The sequence below is a fragment of the Molossus molossus genome, unplaced genomic scaffold, assembly GCF_014108415.1.
Source record: "Molossus molossus isolate mMolMol1 unplaced genomic scaffold, mMolMol1.p scaffold_m16_p_18, whole genome shotgun sequence".
NCBI classification, from domain to species: Eukaryota; Metazoa; Chordata; class Mammalia; order Chiroptera; family Molossidae; genus Molossus; species Molossus molossus.
The window spans coordinates 37,241,407-37,256,867 of NW_023425353.1; the positions used below are offsets into that span (position 1 = coordinate 37,241,407).

Below are 15,461 nucleotides of genomic sequence, written 5' to 3' on the forward strand. Positions count from 1 at the left end.
TGAAAATTAATCAAAATTTTACAAGGGAACAAGTTATGTTCACAGGGGTGTCACGTTATAATCCACATCTTCAATTTCAATATTAAGTCTAATGGGCGACATTTATTTTCATTTAAAAATATTAGCTTAGACTTTCTATGTACAAGGAAGGTACCACAAGAAAATGTAAAAAATGAATAAAACAATACTTGCCCTCAAGTGCTCATAATCTAGTAAACATACACAGCTCAGGGAACTTTGTTGCCAAGATAGCTTACCAAGTGTGAAATTATATATTCAGAGGGTTCACCTGGCTTACCTCCTCTGACTTGAAAGCCTGTTTGGTGTGCGTGTACTTCAAAAATCTAGGGGAAAAAAATTACTTATCAGACACAGGAATTGATTTAGATTTGGTAATCTTAGTTTTCTAAAGATGTCTTTATATATAAATAAAAGCCATAAAAGGTAACTTGTAAATCCAGATCACCAAAATGCTTGATTTCTAATTAAGGCAGAATTTAAATAAAAAGATTTAAAAATTATGGTCATATTAAGGTTAGACAGTAATGTGAAAAATTATCTAATTTAAATTTATTTATTTATATTGTATTTATTGATTTGAGAGAAAGAGGAAGGGAGACAGGAGTGGGGAGGGGGAGAGGAAGCAAAACACAGGCCCACGTTCCAACCATTCATACACCCACTGGTTGTTTCCTGCATGTGCCCCGACCGGGAATCAACCCCACTACCTTGGCACATTGGGACAATGCTCTAACCAACTGAGCTACCCGTCAAGGACCAAAATTATCCAATTTTAAGAAAAAAGTGAAATGTGAAAGTGCATGCACAATATAAATATGGTTACATAAGTATGTATATTAAAATACTAGATAATAAAATTTGTATGTTAGATGTTGTTAAGTGGTGTATTACTGAGTAATTTCTTCATAGTCTTCTAATTTCTAAATTTTCAGACATATAAACTACTTTTATAATAAAAAATCTAATGAAAGCAATGATATACTGACACATTCACATTCAAATCAATTAATCTCTCCGTGTACAATTCAAATAATAATCTTAAACAGATTATCATTAGAGTTCTTACCGAGCCACTGGAAGCACATTGGAACCTGTATACATCATGATAAAGAAAAATGCTCCACTAAGATAAAGACGAGGTAACTGTGGGTTATCTTGCATGATATGGTATAACAAAATAGCAACCTTTTCAACAAGGATAGGGTCAAAGGTCAGCAGTAGCTAAAAAAGAAATAAAATTATTTTGTTATTGGATTGTAACATGCTGGTAATATCATCATTCATTTTAGGTTTATATGTTTCTTGTGTTGAGGTTATAGTTTCTTATACGTAGCAAGTTACAAAATAAAAATCCATCGAATACAGTAAGCTTGTCTATTAGAATCTAAAAAGATTTGAAAATGATTCATTTAACATTTAATGCGGAGATATAAAATATTAGAATTGATCAAAACTTCTTCAGAAAAAGTCCAAACATGCCTGAAGCTGTTTTGTCATGATTATAGGTAAAATTAATTCTTGTGCAAGAAAACTTAATGACAAAAGAAAAAAGAAAAAAGAAAAGCAGCTAGCTTTGGGTTATTTTCAGTTTAGCTGAGTGGACATGAAGCATCCCCCAAAGAATACTTGAGAACTCAAGCAGCGGAGCAGATAATGCTATCAGTGAAACAGCACCAAGCAACATCTACAAATGCCAAGTAGAGGGCAAGAGAGCAACCAAATACCAACAGTATTTCTACTACCAGGAAGTACCAAAACATGTGATCTCTAGAAACCTGAGCTGGCAATACTGGAGGGAGTATCTGAGATCATAGTAATGAATCTGGGCTAAGGAAAAAAAAAAAAAATGTAGCAAGTGTTTATTGCTAGAATAAACACTTGATAAAGAAATTCAGGCCCTGGCCGGTTTGGCTCAGCGGTTGGAGCGTCGGCCTGCGGTACAGAGACACCCAGGTCCGGTTCCCGCTAAGGGCACGAACCTCGGTTGCAGTTTGTCCCCGGCCCTGATTGGTCGTGCGGATGGCAGCCACTCGATGTGTCCCTTCACATTGATGTTTCTCTCTCTCTTCCTCTCTCTCCCTCCCGCTCTATCTGAACAAAAAATGGAAAAATGTCCTCGGGTGAGGATAAAAAAAGAAAAGAAAAGAAATTCAGTAAGTTTTATCTTAGTAAAAGTGGCATTCCAACTTTCTATAAATAATTACTTCAAAAGAATCCCCAATTTGGGATCCAATGTTACTAATGCCCTGCTGTTGTGGCTCCCTGGTTAGCGCCAACCCATGCATCAAGAGGTTGGCAGTTTGATTCCCGGTCAGGACACATACCCAGGTTGTGGGCCCAATCCCCAGTGAGGGGCATGCAGGAGGCAGCCAACAGATGTTCTCTCTCGATGTTTCTATCTCTCTCTCCCTCTCCCTTCCTATCTCTCTATAAAAACCAACAAAGAAAAAAGAAAAACAAAAAGAGCCCTGGCTGGTTTGGCTCAGCGGTTGGAGCTTCAGCCTGTGGTCCAGAGAGACCTGGGTTCAGTTCCAGCTAAGGGCGCGTATCTCGGTTGCAGTTTGTCCCCGGCCCTGGTTCATCGTGCAGGTGGTGGCCACTTGATGTGTCCCTTTCATGTCGATGTTTCTTTCTCTCTCTCTCTCCCTCTATCTCCCTCCCATGCTATCTGAACAAAAAATGGGAAAAAATGTCCTCGGGTGAGGATTTAAAAAAAAAAAGAAAAATTGTGATACAGTAACACAGGATTTTCCCTAGTGTTAACGGTTGTTGTAATTCAGGAATTGATTGACATCACTATAATAAAAATATGGGAATTAAAAGGTAAAAGCCCAAAATATTTGAATTTGTGACTATACCAGAAGATGTAGGTAATCCACTGGTATCTGAGTGGTATCTAAGACCACTCTAAAAATTCTGAAGCTATATCCAGTGGTAAAACTGGTGTTTGCTTAAAATTAAATGAAGTACAAAATTCTATAATAACCAATATAGATAATGTTCCTGAAAACTACTATTGCCTAACATGCTTAGCAACATTAAAATCTCCCAGAATATAGAAAATTAAGGAAAAACAAATCAGCTTCTCAAAAAACATTTTTTGAAATCAGTATTTAAAATGTATTGTTAAAAGAAGCTATTTTTATCATTAAAATTCTTCTTTTAAACCATTTTGTTTAGGTATTAATAAAAATTTTTGGTTAATTAAAATAGATCTTTCCCACCAGGCGAGCGTGGCTCAGTGGATTGAGCATCGACCCTTGGACTGAGAGGTCCTGGTTCAATTCTTAGTCAGGACACATGCCCGAGTTGTGGGCTCAATCTCCAGTAGGAGACATGTAGGAGGCAGCCAACAAGACGTTTCTCACATCAATGTTTCTCTCTCTCTCTAAAAAATCAATAAATTTATTAAAAAAAAAAAAATCTCCCCCCATCAAACTTCATGTTATGCTGACTTCATCTCTCTCTTTTTTTTAATCCTCACCCGAGGACATTTTTCCTTTTTTTTTTGTTCACATGTGGGAGGGAGAGAGAGAGAGAGAAAAAAACCATCAACGTGAAAGGGACACATCGAGTGGTTGCCAGCCGCACGACCCAACCAGGGCTGGGGACAAACTGCAACCGAAGTATGTGCCCTTAGTGGGAACTGAACCTGGGTCTCTCTGGACCGTAGGCCAACGCTCTAACTGCTGAGCCAAACCAGCCAGGGCTGACCTCATCTCTTAAAATTTGTTTTCCAGTCATTCTTTCCAGGCCTGAAATTGAACAGTGTTCATGTTTACTTCTTTCCTTTCAGTTTCATAAGTCTAAGAAAACGTTTGAGAAAATTAAATATTCCAGGTATGGTCCTTTATCTACATGCAGAGAGGGTCCAGAATAGAAAACAAATGCCTCTCATTACACCACCTCACACACACAGCAGCACCCTGGCTAGGGGATTGGGAGGTAGTGGAATATAAGAAACAATAACTGCAGTGCATTTTCATTTAAGCATCTGAACAGAAATGTCCACAACAGAAAAGCATACATATTTTTAAATGCAGGTATGCTTAATAGCAGAAGCTGGCAAAAAAAAAAAAAAAAAAAAAAAGTTGAAAAGTTGATAGGGCATTGTCACTGTATTGAGTCTTTTCATCTTCAGTGACTTACATAGCCATTTGAATATCTGTGAATATAAAAATATACAAACCAACTCTCCTCTCTCTTTTCACACCAATGTGCAAATGACAGGTACAAATGGCACATTACTGCATATATTTAAAAGTCACACCAAGTGTGGTTAATATTAAAAAATAGATCTGACAAGCCCAGGTCGGGTGGCTAGTTGGTTGAAACTGTTGTCCCATACACCAAAAAAGTTTTGAGTTCGATTCCTGATCAGGGCACATACCTAGGTTTCAGGTTCAATGCCCAGTCGGGGCACTTAGGAGAGGGCAACATCAACCTGCACCAAAAACCTGAGTATATCACCTTTCAGTTATTACAATGGTGTGATTTTAAGAATGGATAATAAGTAAAACCTTTTGAAAATAATTCTGTAGTCCGGAGGCTTCCCATGTTTGGGTTCTTGGATACACAATCTTCCACAGTCTATTCAGAATATCAACTCAATTAGGAGTAAGGGAAATAAATGTAATCAGGGTTCAGGCTTTTTGAAAATGGAATAGACTACAATGAAACAATGATGGACTCACTGTAAAATTAAATTATGAAAAATGATTCTCAAAATATCATTCCTAATTTGGTAATGTAAGCGTGACTCACCTGAATGATATGGGGAAGGCAAGCACTGTCTGACAGCAGTCTTTTCACTCTGGGTAAAGGCCGAATGATGGCATTATCCTGATCCCTAGAAAATATTTTCTAAGGTCAATTTTTAATATATTTATTAAAATTTGCATTATCAGAGCATATGACATTCTACTAGGCATGAAGCATGTTACCTTACTTTTTTGTTAATGAAGACTAAGCTCTCATACAGCTGGGAACATGATTAGGTATTTTGGTTTAAATCTATTTGGCTGCTTAATGTGACTTCATTTCCTTCCATAAGATTTCCTTGAAAAACAGTACCCTAGAAGAGCCAGAGACTCTTATTTATTAATTGATTAAACTTGGTGTTGTCCAACACTGTCAGTGGAGATTTCCCCCCAAAGGGCATATCAAACTTTGTCATATAAATGTAAACCCTGATTTACCTACTCTCAGTATTTTCCAAGTATAGCCTTAATTTAATGCTAGATAATTTCTAAATACTATTTATGGGGTTTTAAATCTGATCTTAATTTTAAAGAAAACTGGAACAATGAAAGCCTCAAGTGTTATAAAATCGACAATTTCTCAGTAATTTCCATCACAAAATATCTTTAGACAGTAATAAAACAAAATGATGTACATGCAAATATTTTATAAAGATTCAAAAGTTTAATTCAAGGGTCATAATTACGATTATCACTGGATAACAAACTCTCACCTTCACTTGTCAAGTGGGGCAAGATGTGGGCCTAGCCTCATGTTCTTATACCAGGAGCAGCTAACCTGCCAGGTCAGGAGCTGGCGCCTGCCACTGTCTATAGACCGCAGTATACTTATTTCAAAAGTTCATACCTGATTCACATGAATGTCAACTGTTACTGTTGCTAGAATGCAGCTAGTAAGCCTTAATGTAATATTATTTGAAGCCTCCCAAAGAAAGACGCTTTTTAGCTACTTTAGCAAAATAATTTATTTCTTTACATCTTTTTCAAAAAGCTCAAAAATTCAAAGCAGCCTTCACCCAAGGCTACAAATGGAACATCTTTGCTCTAAATCACCACAGTAATCCCATGCCATCATAGAGGAAGGCACCCTTACAAATAAGGATATGTTTAAGAGTCCCTGTTAACCGTGGAAATGTCAATTACATTTTACCTGCTTGGAAAATATCCACACATAGTGATCAACATGTTCAATATAAGGGTAGCAAGGTCAGTTTCATTTAGCACAGCCTGTCCACTGGCTAACAGACACCACTTAAGCTGAGGGATTGCCTGTAGTGGCCGCCATCCATCCATGCCTTGAGCCCAGCATCTGGTCTTTGCATTTAACATTCCTTTAGTCCACAATTCTTGCATCTATATGAAAGTAGGGCATCATTATTACAAACAGACAAATAAAGCAAAATGAAAGGATTTGCTGATGCTTTCTATTTTATAGTAAATACATACAAAAATATGAATTAAACAAACAAGTTCACTATTAAAGAGTAACAACAAACTTTTGTTGACAGGCCTTCAGGAACCCAAATTTGGCTACTAATACCAGAAAATAACCATGTAGCTGGTCAACCTGTAGAGTAAAAGAAACACTGGAAAAAATAAAAATAGTAGGCAGTGTAAAATGACTGAATTATACCAACAGAAGGCTTAGTCTTCTATAAAACTATCTTTGGTTAAATTCCCATGGAGACTGGGAGGCTAAGGATGGGAGGGCAGGATCAAACACCAGCAAATGTTAAAACAGAAATTGCCTTTGGACTGTACAGGCAATTTTTAATAAACTTCAGACTGCGTATTAAAATTTCCTGTTCATACCATAAAAAAGTTATAGTTTAACATAATTATTAAGGTAGCAATTGTTATATAAAATTCATTAAAAGCCTAAGTGATACCTCCATTAACAACTGCTTTTAAACACTAAGGTTTGAAGACATGATTGTGTATGTGTGTGTGTGTGTGTGTGTTTCTCTAGAAATGCAAGCCATCGAATCCTTTATATGGAAATGGAATGGCAAAGCCCTTGGAGCTGATGACAATAATTCAAATTATAGTTTTAAAATATTCTAATATCTCTATGTGTGTTAAGCACAGGAAAATAAAGGCTAAGACTTTCATGAAAAATTTCTCTGAGACACATACCTCGTGAAATCCATATGGGCCACTCCTTTCTTTATCTGCGTTGCCAAAATACCATTCCTTTTCACTCTCTCTTTTCATATCTGGAGCAGCTTCAATTACATTGCTCTAAGTTTTAAAATAATTCAGTTACTTTTCAAGATAGAAATGTAAGGGGCGGTTATTATAAAGTTACACAGTACTAATTTCTTGGGTTTTATTCCTTTAGAAATTCACCTAAAATTTTAAGAGGTTTTATTTTAAGAGATAAGAGTTAGATGCCTAAACTAATAGTCCAAAAAAGGTGGCTTCCTTATTAACACGAATTTGAAGTAAATAGGTTCCTAGGCTCACTTGACAATCTAAGCTAAATTCAAAGACATCTTCATTCCTGATGGCCATTTATAAATTCGCAGGGCACTAAAATTTTAGTAGCAAAGAACACTGCAGATAGCTATAAAAATAAACATATACCATTAACCTTAAACCACAATGCTCAAAATACTAAAATTCTTACTTTGAGGGCAAAATTTCAACTAAAAGTTTCAATAAGCATTTGATCAAAGAGTTAAAATGCTAATAGGAAAGTTTTAGTGGTTTACAACATTTAGTTTCAATCTACTACCAACACTACAGATAATTCTTATATAGTTTTATATATCAATGTTTAAGAAAATCTAAAATAGAAATTTTATGAAATTAGTATGTTTTATTAAAACATGGCTTTTAAATACTGTCATAACTATCTGCTTTCAGTTACTCATACAGAGAAGGATAACAAAGTGGTCAAGAGCATAGACTTATGGGTTATAACTTAGACTCTGTCCCTTAATTCATTGATCTTGGGCAATATTGGCCTCTCCGTTCCTTCGTTTCCTCATCTGTACAACTGAAGGGCTGTTGGGGAAGAGTTAATATATTATGTGTACCAGAATAATACCTGATACACTATTATGCTATACAAGCATCACAATTACTATTATTCATACCTAATAGAAAATGCCATACTCTAAATATTCAAATAGCACTTATGTTCACCAATCAGCCAAAAACTAAAATGATATATCTCCTTGCACTAAGAGATTAAATAAAAACAAAGCATAGCACCAAAGAAAAAAGAAAAAAATTTCCAATGAGCTAAGTATAGATCCCTTCTATAAGGTAGGCATCAGAAGAGGCCTTTCAGTAGAGACTGGCAGCTCTGTCCTCTTACTGGCTGGTTTCAAGAAGGTCCCCAGATTCAAATGTATATTCTCAGTGGCTGTCAATGCTAAAAGTTCCAGTTACTCTCTGGCCGGTTTGGCTCAGCGGTTAGAACGTTAGCCTGCAATCCAGAGAGACCCAGGTTCAGTTTCCGCAAAGGGCATGTACCTCGGTTGCAGTTTGTCTGCGGCCCTGGTTGGGTCCTGCGGGTGACAATCACCCAATGTGTCCCTTTCACGTCTTTGTTTCTCTCTCTGTCTTCCTCCCTCCCTCCCGCCCGCTCTATCTGAAGATAAATGCAAAATGTCCTCGGGTGAGGATTAAAAAATAAAAATAAAAGTTCCAGTTACATAAATGACAAATAGAGTTAAAATCTTAAAGGTTGCATTGACTTAAAAAAAAAGGCATATTGAAAAAATAAAATTGGATCATCAGTTCTTTTCTTTATTGATTTTAGAGAGAGAGGGAGAGGGAGAGAGTGACAGAAACATCAATGAGAGATAACATCAATTAGCCGCCTCCTGCATGCGCCCCCCACTGGGGATTGGGCCCACAACCTGGGTATGTGCCCTGACCAGGAATCAAACCAGCAAAATCTTGGTGCATGGGTCAATGCTCAACCACTGTGCCACACCATCAGGTCAGATCAGCAGTTCTTAAAGTTATTTTACCTTTTTTGTATGACTTCATCTCCCAGGCATCAATACTATAATTAGTGGAGAAACACATTCATGGCCACATATATTGACATATTTTCAGATTTTTATGATTATTTTGATGCTAAAATTATACTCCAAGAATGTAAAACTTATAAACTCCAGATAAGCATACATACCTGCAGTGGTACCGTAGCTCGGCTTACGTGGAGATGTGCAAGGGTAAGCAAGTCCACAAGGATTCTAATTCCATTTGAATCCATGAGATCCTTAACATTTTTCTAGAAGACAAAAACATTTTTACATAATCTAAAATCTTTCTCTCCAATATATACCACTACCTAAAAGTTTCTCAAAGAAGAGAATATTTGTAATCTCTGGAAAAATTAACATTTAAGTGGTATTAATTGGTATTTTCAGAATTTTGTATTCAAGGAACATAAATTTAGACAAAAGTAAAAAGGCCAAAGCTATACTACAAACACATCGCATTAAAACATTTTTACTTATATACATTCTGAGCAAACAAAACAAAACTAAAAATAAGCAAATGAATTCAAGCCTGGTAGGAATAACACCCATGTAAACTCTCTGGTTCTACAATTATCCTGCATTTACCCAGGTCTTTTTGTTAATAAACAAATTACTCTATAATCAGAAATAAAATCTGGTATATTAAAAAAACCTTTTAATGTTCCAGTGTATTTTTTGTTGTTGTTCAGATAGAGTGGGAGGGAGAGCAAGGAAGAGAGAGAGAGAAAAACATCGATGTGAAAGGGACACATCGAGTGGTTGCCACCCGCACGACCCAGCCAGGGCCGGGGACAAACTGCAACTGAGGTACGTGCCCTTAGCGGGAACTGAACCCGGGTCTCTCTGGACCGCAGGCCGACGCTCCAACGGCTGAGCCAAACTGGCCAGGGCATGTTCCAGTATATTTTTGTAAACTTAAGATAAAACTGGTATAATTTAAAATAAATTTTCTTAAGATTTATTAATTATACTTCATTAAAAAATATTTGCACTATTTACTCAAAGAATAAAATAAAGTAAAAATTTAATTTAAAAAACTGCTCAAACTTTAACACATGCGAATGTGAACTGTTTTTTATATATATATATATATATTACAACTATAAATTGTTAGAAATTAGCACAAACCTATTAAAGTCTTTAAAAGAAAATGTGAAGAGCTAAAGTAACTCTTCGTTTTATGTCTTCAAATTATTTGAAAATGTCTACTGACAAAAATATACATCATCAAAATGTATACTGATAAATTAAAAACTTTCCATTTTATGTTGAGCATTTTACTTTACTTAAAATCTAATCCTAAAGATTCCCTAAAGAAAAATCAGGTAATGATTCCAGTCCTCATTATTCTTCACTAAGAATTTTATTATCATTAAGTCAGTCAGTATCTGTAATATTAGGGTAGAATATACAGAGACTCTGGCAAAAACTTTTCCCTCTAGGAGCTGAGACCACACACAGCTTTCTGATCTAAAAGATTAAGAAAAGAACCATGTCTGGACAATTAACTCAAACTGGAATAATTTATCTTTTTGTTATATATTCATGTGACTTTGAAAATAGTAACATTTATGCAAAAATACTATACCTTATTAAGAATCAACTTGTTAAGGAAGAGGATCAATCTGTCTCGTTCAAGTTTATCTGTGCACTATTGAAATAAATGAGAATTTAGTCAGAAATGAATAGAAACACAAGTTAGACATTACTATCACTGGACAACATCAACCAACAGCCTACAAGAAATAATGTCATCTTTTAAACATTAAGAAAATCAGAGAAGATCGTCAATTATTATAATTCTTCAATATTTTATATTCTCTGCAATTTTATATGACTTCCTGAACCTCCCTAGAAAAGCAGATGTTTTAAAAGTCATGAAAGATTACGTTTATAGCTTTAAGAACATATATATACACACACAAACAAATATATATAAATGAATTAGCTCAAACAATACTCTCGAATTAAGTAAAATTCTATAGAACTGATTAATGATGTTTCACATAAATCACATCATGATGAACACAAACAAGAAGGAAAATACAAAGCTGCCATTGTATTTGAATAAATGCTATGCTACAAGTACTCAGATTCTCTCAATAACATTGAATTAGAGTTTGGTGTAACAGTGAACAATAAGGGTTTTCACCTGGTTATGTTATTTTCTAGGTATGTTTTGTGACCTTATTCAGAATCAGTTTTATAATCTACGGCCAAGGAGATTATAACGAGCATTGATGGCCATTTGCAAAATTGGTGAAGTAGTTCTAAAGCAGCTCTCTGAAATTTAAATTAAATATAGGAAGCATATAAACACAAACAAAAAGAATAAAGTGTGAACAGTAAAACAAGTAGACAGTACTCAAATTTGAGCTGCACAATGGATGAACTGATCAATTTTATTCTTTTCACCTACCATGTTACAGTGTCAAATGACAAACTTTCTAAAATTAAAAAAAAAAGGTGCTAACTGGTTTCCCTTTTATTGGTTATTGCTGTAGTGCTGATAAGTTTTACTATCCTCCCACTTTGAAATTTAATATGCTAGCATCACATAAGATATTTCCAAAATGGAAAACCAGAAGTACATAAAACTCTTTTACATGCCTATCCAGCTCATCCATGCTTAAAGACTGACAAAAGGTCTATAAAGTCATTCAAAAGCAAAAAAATAAACTGACATGGACAAGTACTAACCCACTAGTCATTTTCCTATTCATCTAACTTATATATAAATAAGAATAATGTAAATTAAAGAAAAACGCATGCAGAAAACTCATACAAAAACTCAATGCAATCAAATAGAATTTAAATGTAGTTTTGAAAAATTTAACATGTACCCTGTTGGCACTAACAAATAGCAGTTTCCTTAAATGATATCCTTACCCTCTCTAACATTCCAATGATGTATCGTGTATCTGTAAAGGGTCCTATTTCTTTATGACATCTGCCATAAACAATAGCAAGGGCTTGTAAACATAAACACTTCATGTTTACTTTTGGGGTAAGCAGGAAACGATGATAGAGCTCATTGAAAAATTCATACCTAGATTTAAAAAGAGTTTAAAATAAAATTAGCCATGAAACTAACAGTGAAAACAAATATACAGTAGTCCCACCCACTGATCCTTGGGGGATATGTTCCAAGATGACCAGAGGATGCCTGAAACCACAGACGGCAATAAAACATATATATTATGTTTTTTCCTATACATAAATAATTATAAATTAGGTGCAATGAGATTAACAAGAATTACTACTAATAAAATAGAATATACTGTAATTAAGTTATGTGAATACAGTCTCTCTCAAAATATGATAACTGAGATGGTTATTAAGTGACTAGTGGACAGAGAGCAAATATAATGTGCATATAAAGGACAAAGGGATGATTCACAGGATGAAAATGGGACAATACAAAATTTCTTCATGCTACTCATATGGCATACAATGTAAAACTTAAAAATGGCTTATGAATTTTTCATTTAATATTTTTGGACTGCAGTGAACTACGGACAACTGAAACCACAGAAACTAAACTGGAAAGGGGGGACTATCGTAACAAGATATGAAGAGTAGCTTACGATCTCTTAATTGATCCACTTTCTTCATCCTCATCTTCCTCCAACAGTAATCTCAGGTAATAGTCTCCTATTTTGATTTCTTCTGCCAGGCACTCATATTTAACCTTTATTAATAAAAGCAAATTGCATTACTTTAGTTTATAATAGACTTTTGGTAATTTCCACAAAATCACTTCTTAAATTCTGTCAGAGTTCTTTTTTTCTTGATAAGGTAGTCTTTAAAATTCAGGAAAAAAAATTTCATCATTTAAAAAAATATCTGGTAATTCATTATTATTAATGTGGTTATTTCAGTTAAATGTTAAGAGTCAGAATTACACACCAATTTTATGAATATAAAGCTTGCTGATAAAAATTCACAGTCTACACGGTGTCCATGAAAGCTTAAGAGAAGAATCAAAACACTTTTAAAGGATAATCTACTTCACTCCCTTACCTTGCCATGCCCAACAAGGTGTAAATGGTCCTGCACAACACAGTTTGCCCAAATCACACAAGCTACACCAGGTCTTCTCTCATCTCTCAACATATCAACTACACTTTATAATACATTTTTATACAGTACTCATTGTCTATATGTCAAATCACCCTCTGCTACAAATACATGAGACAGTAGCCCATGATCAGGAGCTGAGGCAGCACCATGACCCTTGTACTCAGTTAGGCTGTTTATCTCATATAAAGACTTGCAAGCAACTGTAAAAAGGAATTCTCTGACCAGATTATCAAAATTATTTTTCCAAAGCCTAAAATAAATGACTTCTAAAAACATAAACTATTTTTAATTAAATATATACTGTATAGCCATTTTACTTTCTTTCTATACATTCTGAACATTCAATTCATTCAACTTCTATTTATTAAACATGTACTGTGCGTACCATGCACTGTTCTAATCATCAGGAATTCAACAATAAACAAACATAAGGCCCTGGATGGTGTGGGTCATTGGTTAGTGTGTCACCCCACACAATGAAGGGTCACGGTTTCCATTCCCAGTCAAGGACATATACCTGAGTTGTAGGTTTGATCCCTGGCCCTAGTTGGGGTCCTACAGAAGGCAATCGATGTCTCTCTCTCACACATTTATCTCTCTCTCTCTCCTTCCTTCCCTCTCTCCCTCCTACTCTGTCTACAAAAAAAAAAAAAAAATCAATGGAAAAATATCCTTGGGTAAGGATTTAAATAAATAATAAATAAACACTCCCCAAATAATACATGCTTATTAATAAAACTAATATACCACAAATATTAAACTTTACCTCAAATTCATGGTGGTTCCAGGAGATCACATTGGCACTACCAAGCTCTCTATCAATATTAAATGCTCTCATTTCAGATTCAAGACTATCTCTCAATTCTTCTCGTGTTTTGAAATTCCAAATTAGGTTTGATCTGGCATGGTCCTGACCAAACCTAGAGATACATATAAATAGAAAATAGTAGGAAGCAATAAACATTAAACAAATATCTATAAACATCCCTTACTACATTTTATAATAATCAAGAAAATAGTAAAATTAATAAACTTTGGCAAGTGTAAATAAAGAAAATTAAACTTCTGTAAAGTAAGTTGTATAATAAAATGTTAATGGTAGAATTTTGGTGACAGATATACTGGTACTCACTATAAAATTCTTTCACCTTTTCTGCATATCTGAAGGTTTTCATAGTAAAATGTTAGGGGAAATATGAACTCATTCTATAAAACAAATCTGTGAATTTTAAAATAAGAAACTAATATTTCAATTTCAATATTTATTGCTAATGTAAATTCCAGCCACAAAATAATTATAATCAGATATAAAATTTCACTCCCCCAAATTTTTTTTTTTTTTTTTTAAATTTCAGAGTCCTTTTGTGTGTGTCTGTGTATGTGTTAGGGTGAGGGCAGGGAGGAGGTAACAAATGGGAATAAGAAGGAGCTACCGTATTACAAAAGCTGGATAAGTGTACGAGGTAAGCTAACATGGATACTCATTTTCCATTAAGACTCCTGATGTTGCCATCACTCACCTCTTTTAAGACCCCATTTTCAACAAGGCTTGAAGAAATTATAATGCAGTTATTTCTCAGCCACAATAGTGTTTTAAAGTAATCATCTATAAGCCAGTAACATTTAAAAAGAAACTTAGGGTGTTCAGTCTACCAATACTCTATAAGAGGTCTTAATTTTACTAAAGCGTCACTAAAAGGTCATACCAGTCTCAGTGGTTACACTTCCTGACCTTGACAGAATAAAAATACGTGTAGCATAAAGCAGTATTCAAAAGAAACAAAAACAAAACAATAGCAATGCCAATGTTATCTATGTTGGAAAAAAGAACTAAAGTTTACCTATAATAGAAGAGATCCCAATTCGCTTCTATTTTTATTCTTTGTCTTCTCTTTCGAAGAACTACTGGTTTTTGATTTATATTCTAGAAAAGAAAGAAACTCCATAGTGCTCAATCTGAGGCTACCAAGTAGGCTCAGTCAGAAAATCATCACTTTATAAGTGATAAGAAAACACTCCCCTTCATCAAATTTTGACAGAAACACAACTACTGAAATAAAATCTATAACATGTGAACATAGAATATTAGATTATATCAAATATAATACTGTCAGCATATAGTTCTATAGTGTTGTGTAAATATTTTTATGTAGTTGAAACTTGTTTTCACACCAAACTTTGTTAAAGTTTATAATGATGATTAATAAAATTTCTAAATAAAAAACTGATTTGCTTTAAACATTTACATGCAATTGATACAGAAGCCATGGTAAAATAATAAATGCAAAAGATTACAGGTTATTCAATGGCTACCAAAGCCAAGAAGAGCAAGAATAAATTGAAATAGATAATGGACAAGAAATAAATGTCTACATTCAGACACATGTGAAGTGAGATCTGAATTCAATTTCTTAGACAAAGAATATCAAAGACAACTCCACATGCCAGCCAGTTTAATGAATTTCACAAATGTAGCATGAATTTAAACTCACCATATTGTTTTTGTCCTGAATTTAATTGTAAAAAGGAAAAAATAAAAAAATTTTAAAGAAAATAAAAATGAGAGTAAGTCTATATCTGCTAAGCTACATAC

At 34.4% G+C, this 15,461-nt stretch overlaps 1 protein-coding gene across 3 annotated transcripts in view; it reads right to left on the bottom strand.

Annotated features, from left to right (window-relative positions):
• DNAJC13 (DnaJ heat shock protein family (Hsp40) member C13) overlaps positions 1-15,461 on the bottom strand; it is a 117,099-nt gene that overhangs the window by 45,273 nt on the left and 56,365 nt on the right. For all 3 annotated transcript variants that reach the window (XM_036266123.1, XM_036266124.1, XM_036266126.1), the window contains exons 21-31: positions 14,710-14,792; positions 13,635-13,788; positions 12,373-12,476; positions 11,675-11,834; positions 10,374-10,436; positions 8,932-9,033; positions 6,918-7,022; positions 5,932-6,134; positions 4,786-4,870; positions 1,088-1,242; positions 299-344 (exon numbers count right to left, since the gene is read on the bottom strand). In XM_036266123.1, coding sequence (XP_036122016.1) covers positions 299-344; positions 1,088-1,242; positions 4,786-4,870; positions 5,932-6,134; positions 6,918-7,022; positions 8,932-9,033; positions 10,374-10,436; positions 11,675-11,834; positions 12,373-12,476; positions 13,635-13,788; positions 14,710-14,792 — 1,260 coding nt within the window. The remainder of the gene's footprint in view (positions 1-298; positions 345-1,087; positions 1,243-4,785; positions 4,871-5,931; positions 6,135-6,917; positions 7,023-8,931; positions 9,034-10,373; positions 10,437-11,674; positions 11,835-12,372; positions 12,477-13,634; positions 13,789-14,709; positions 14,793-15,461) is intronic.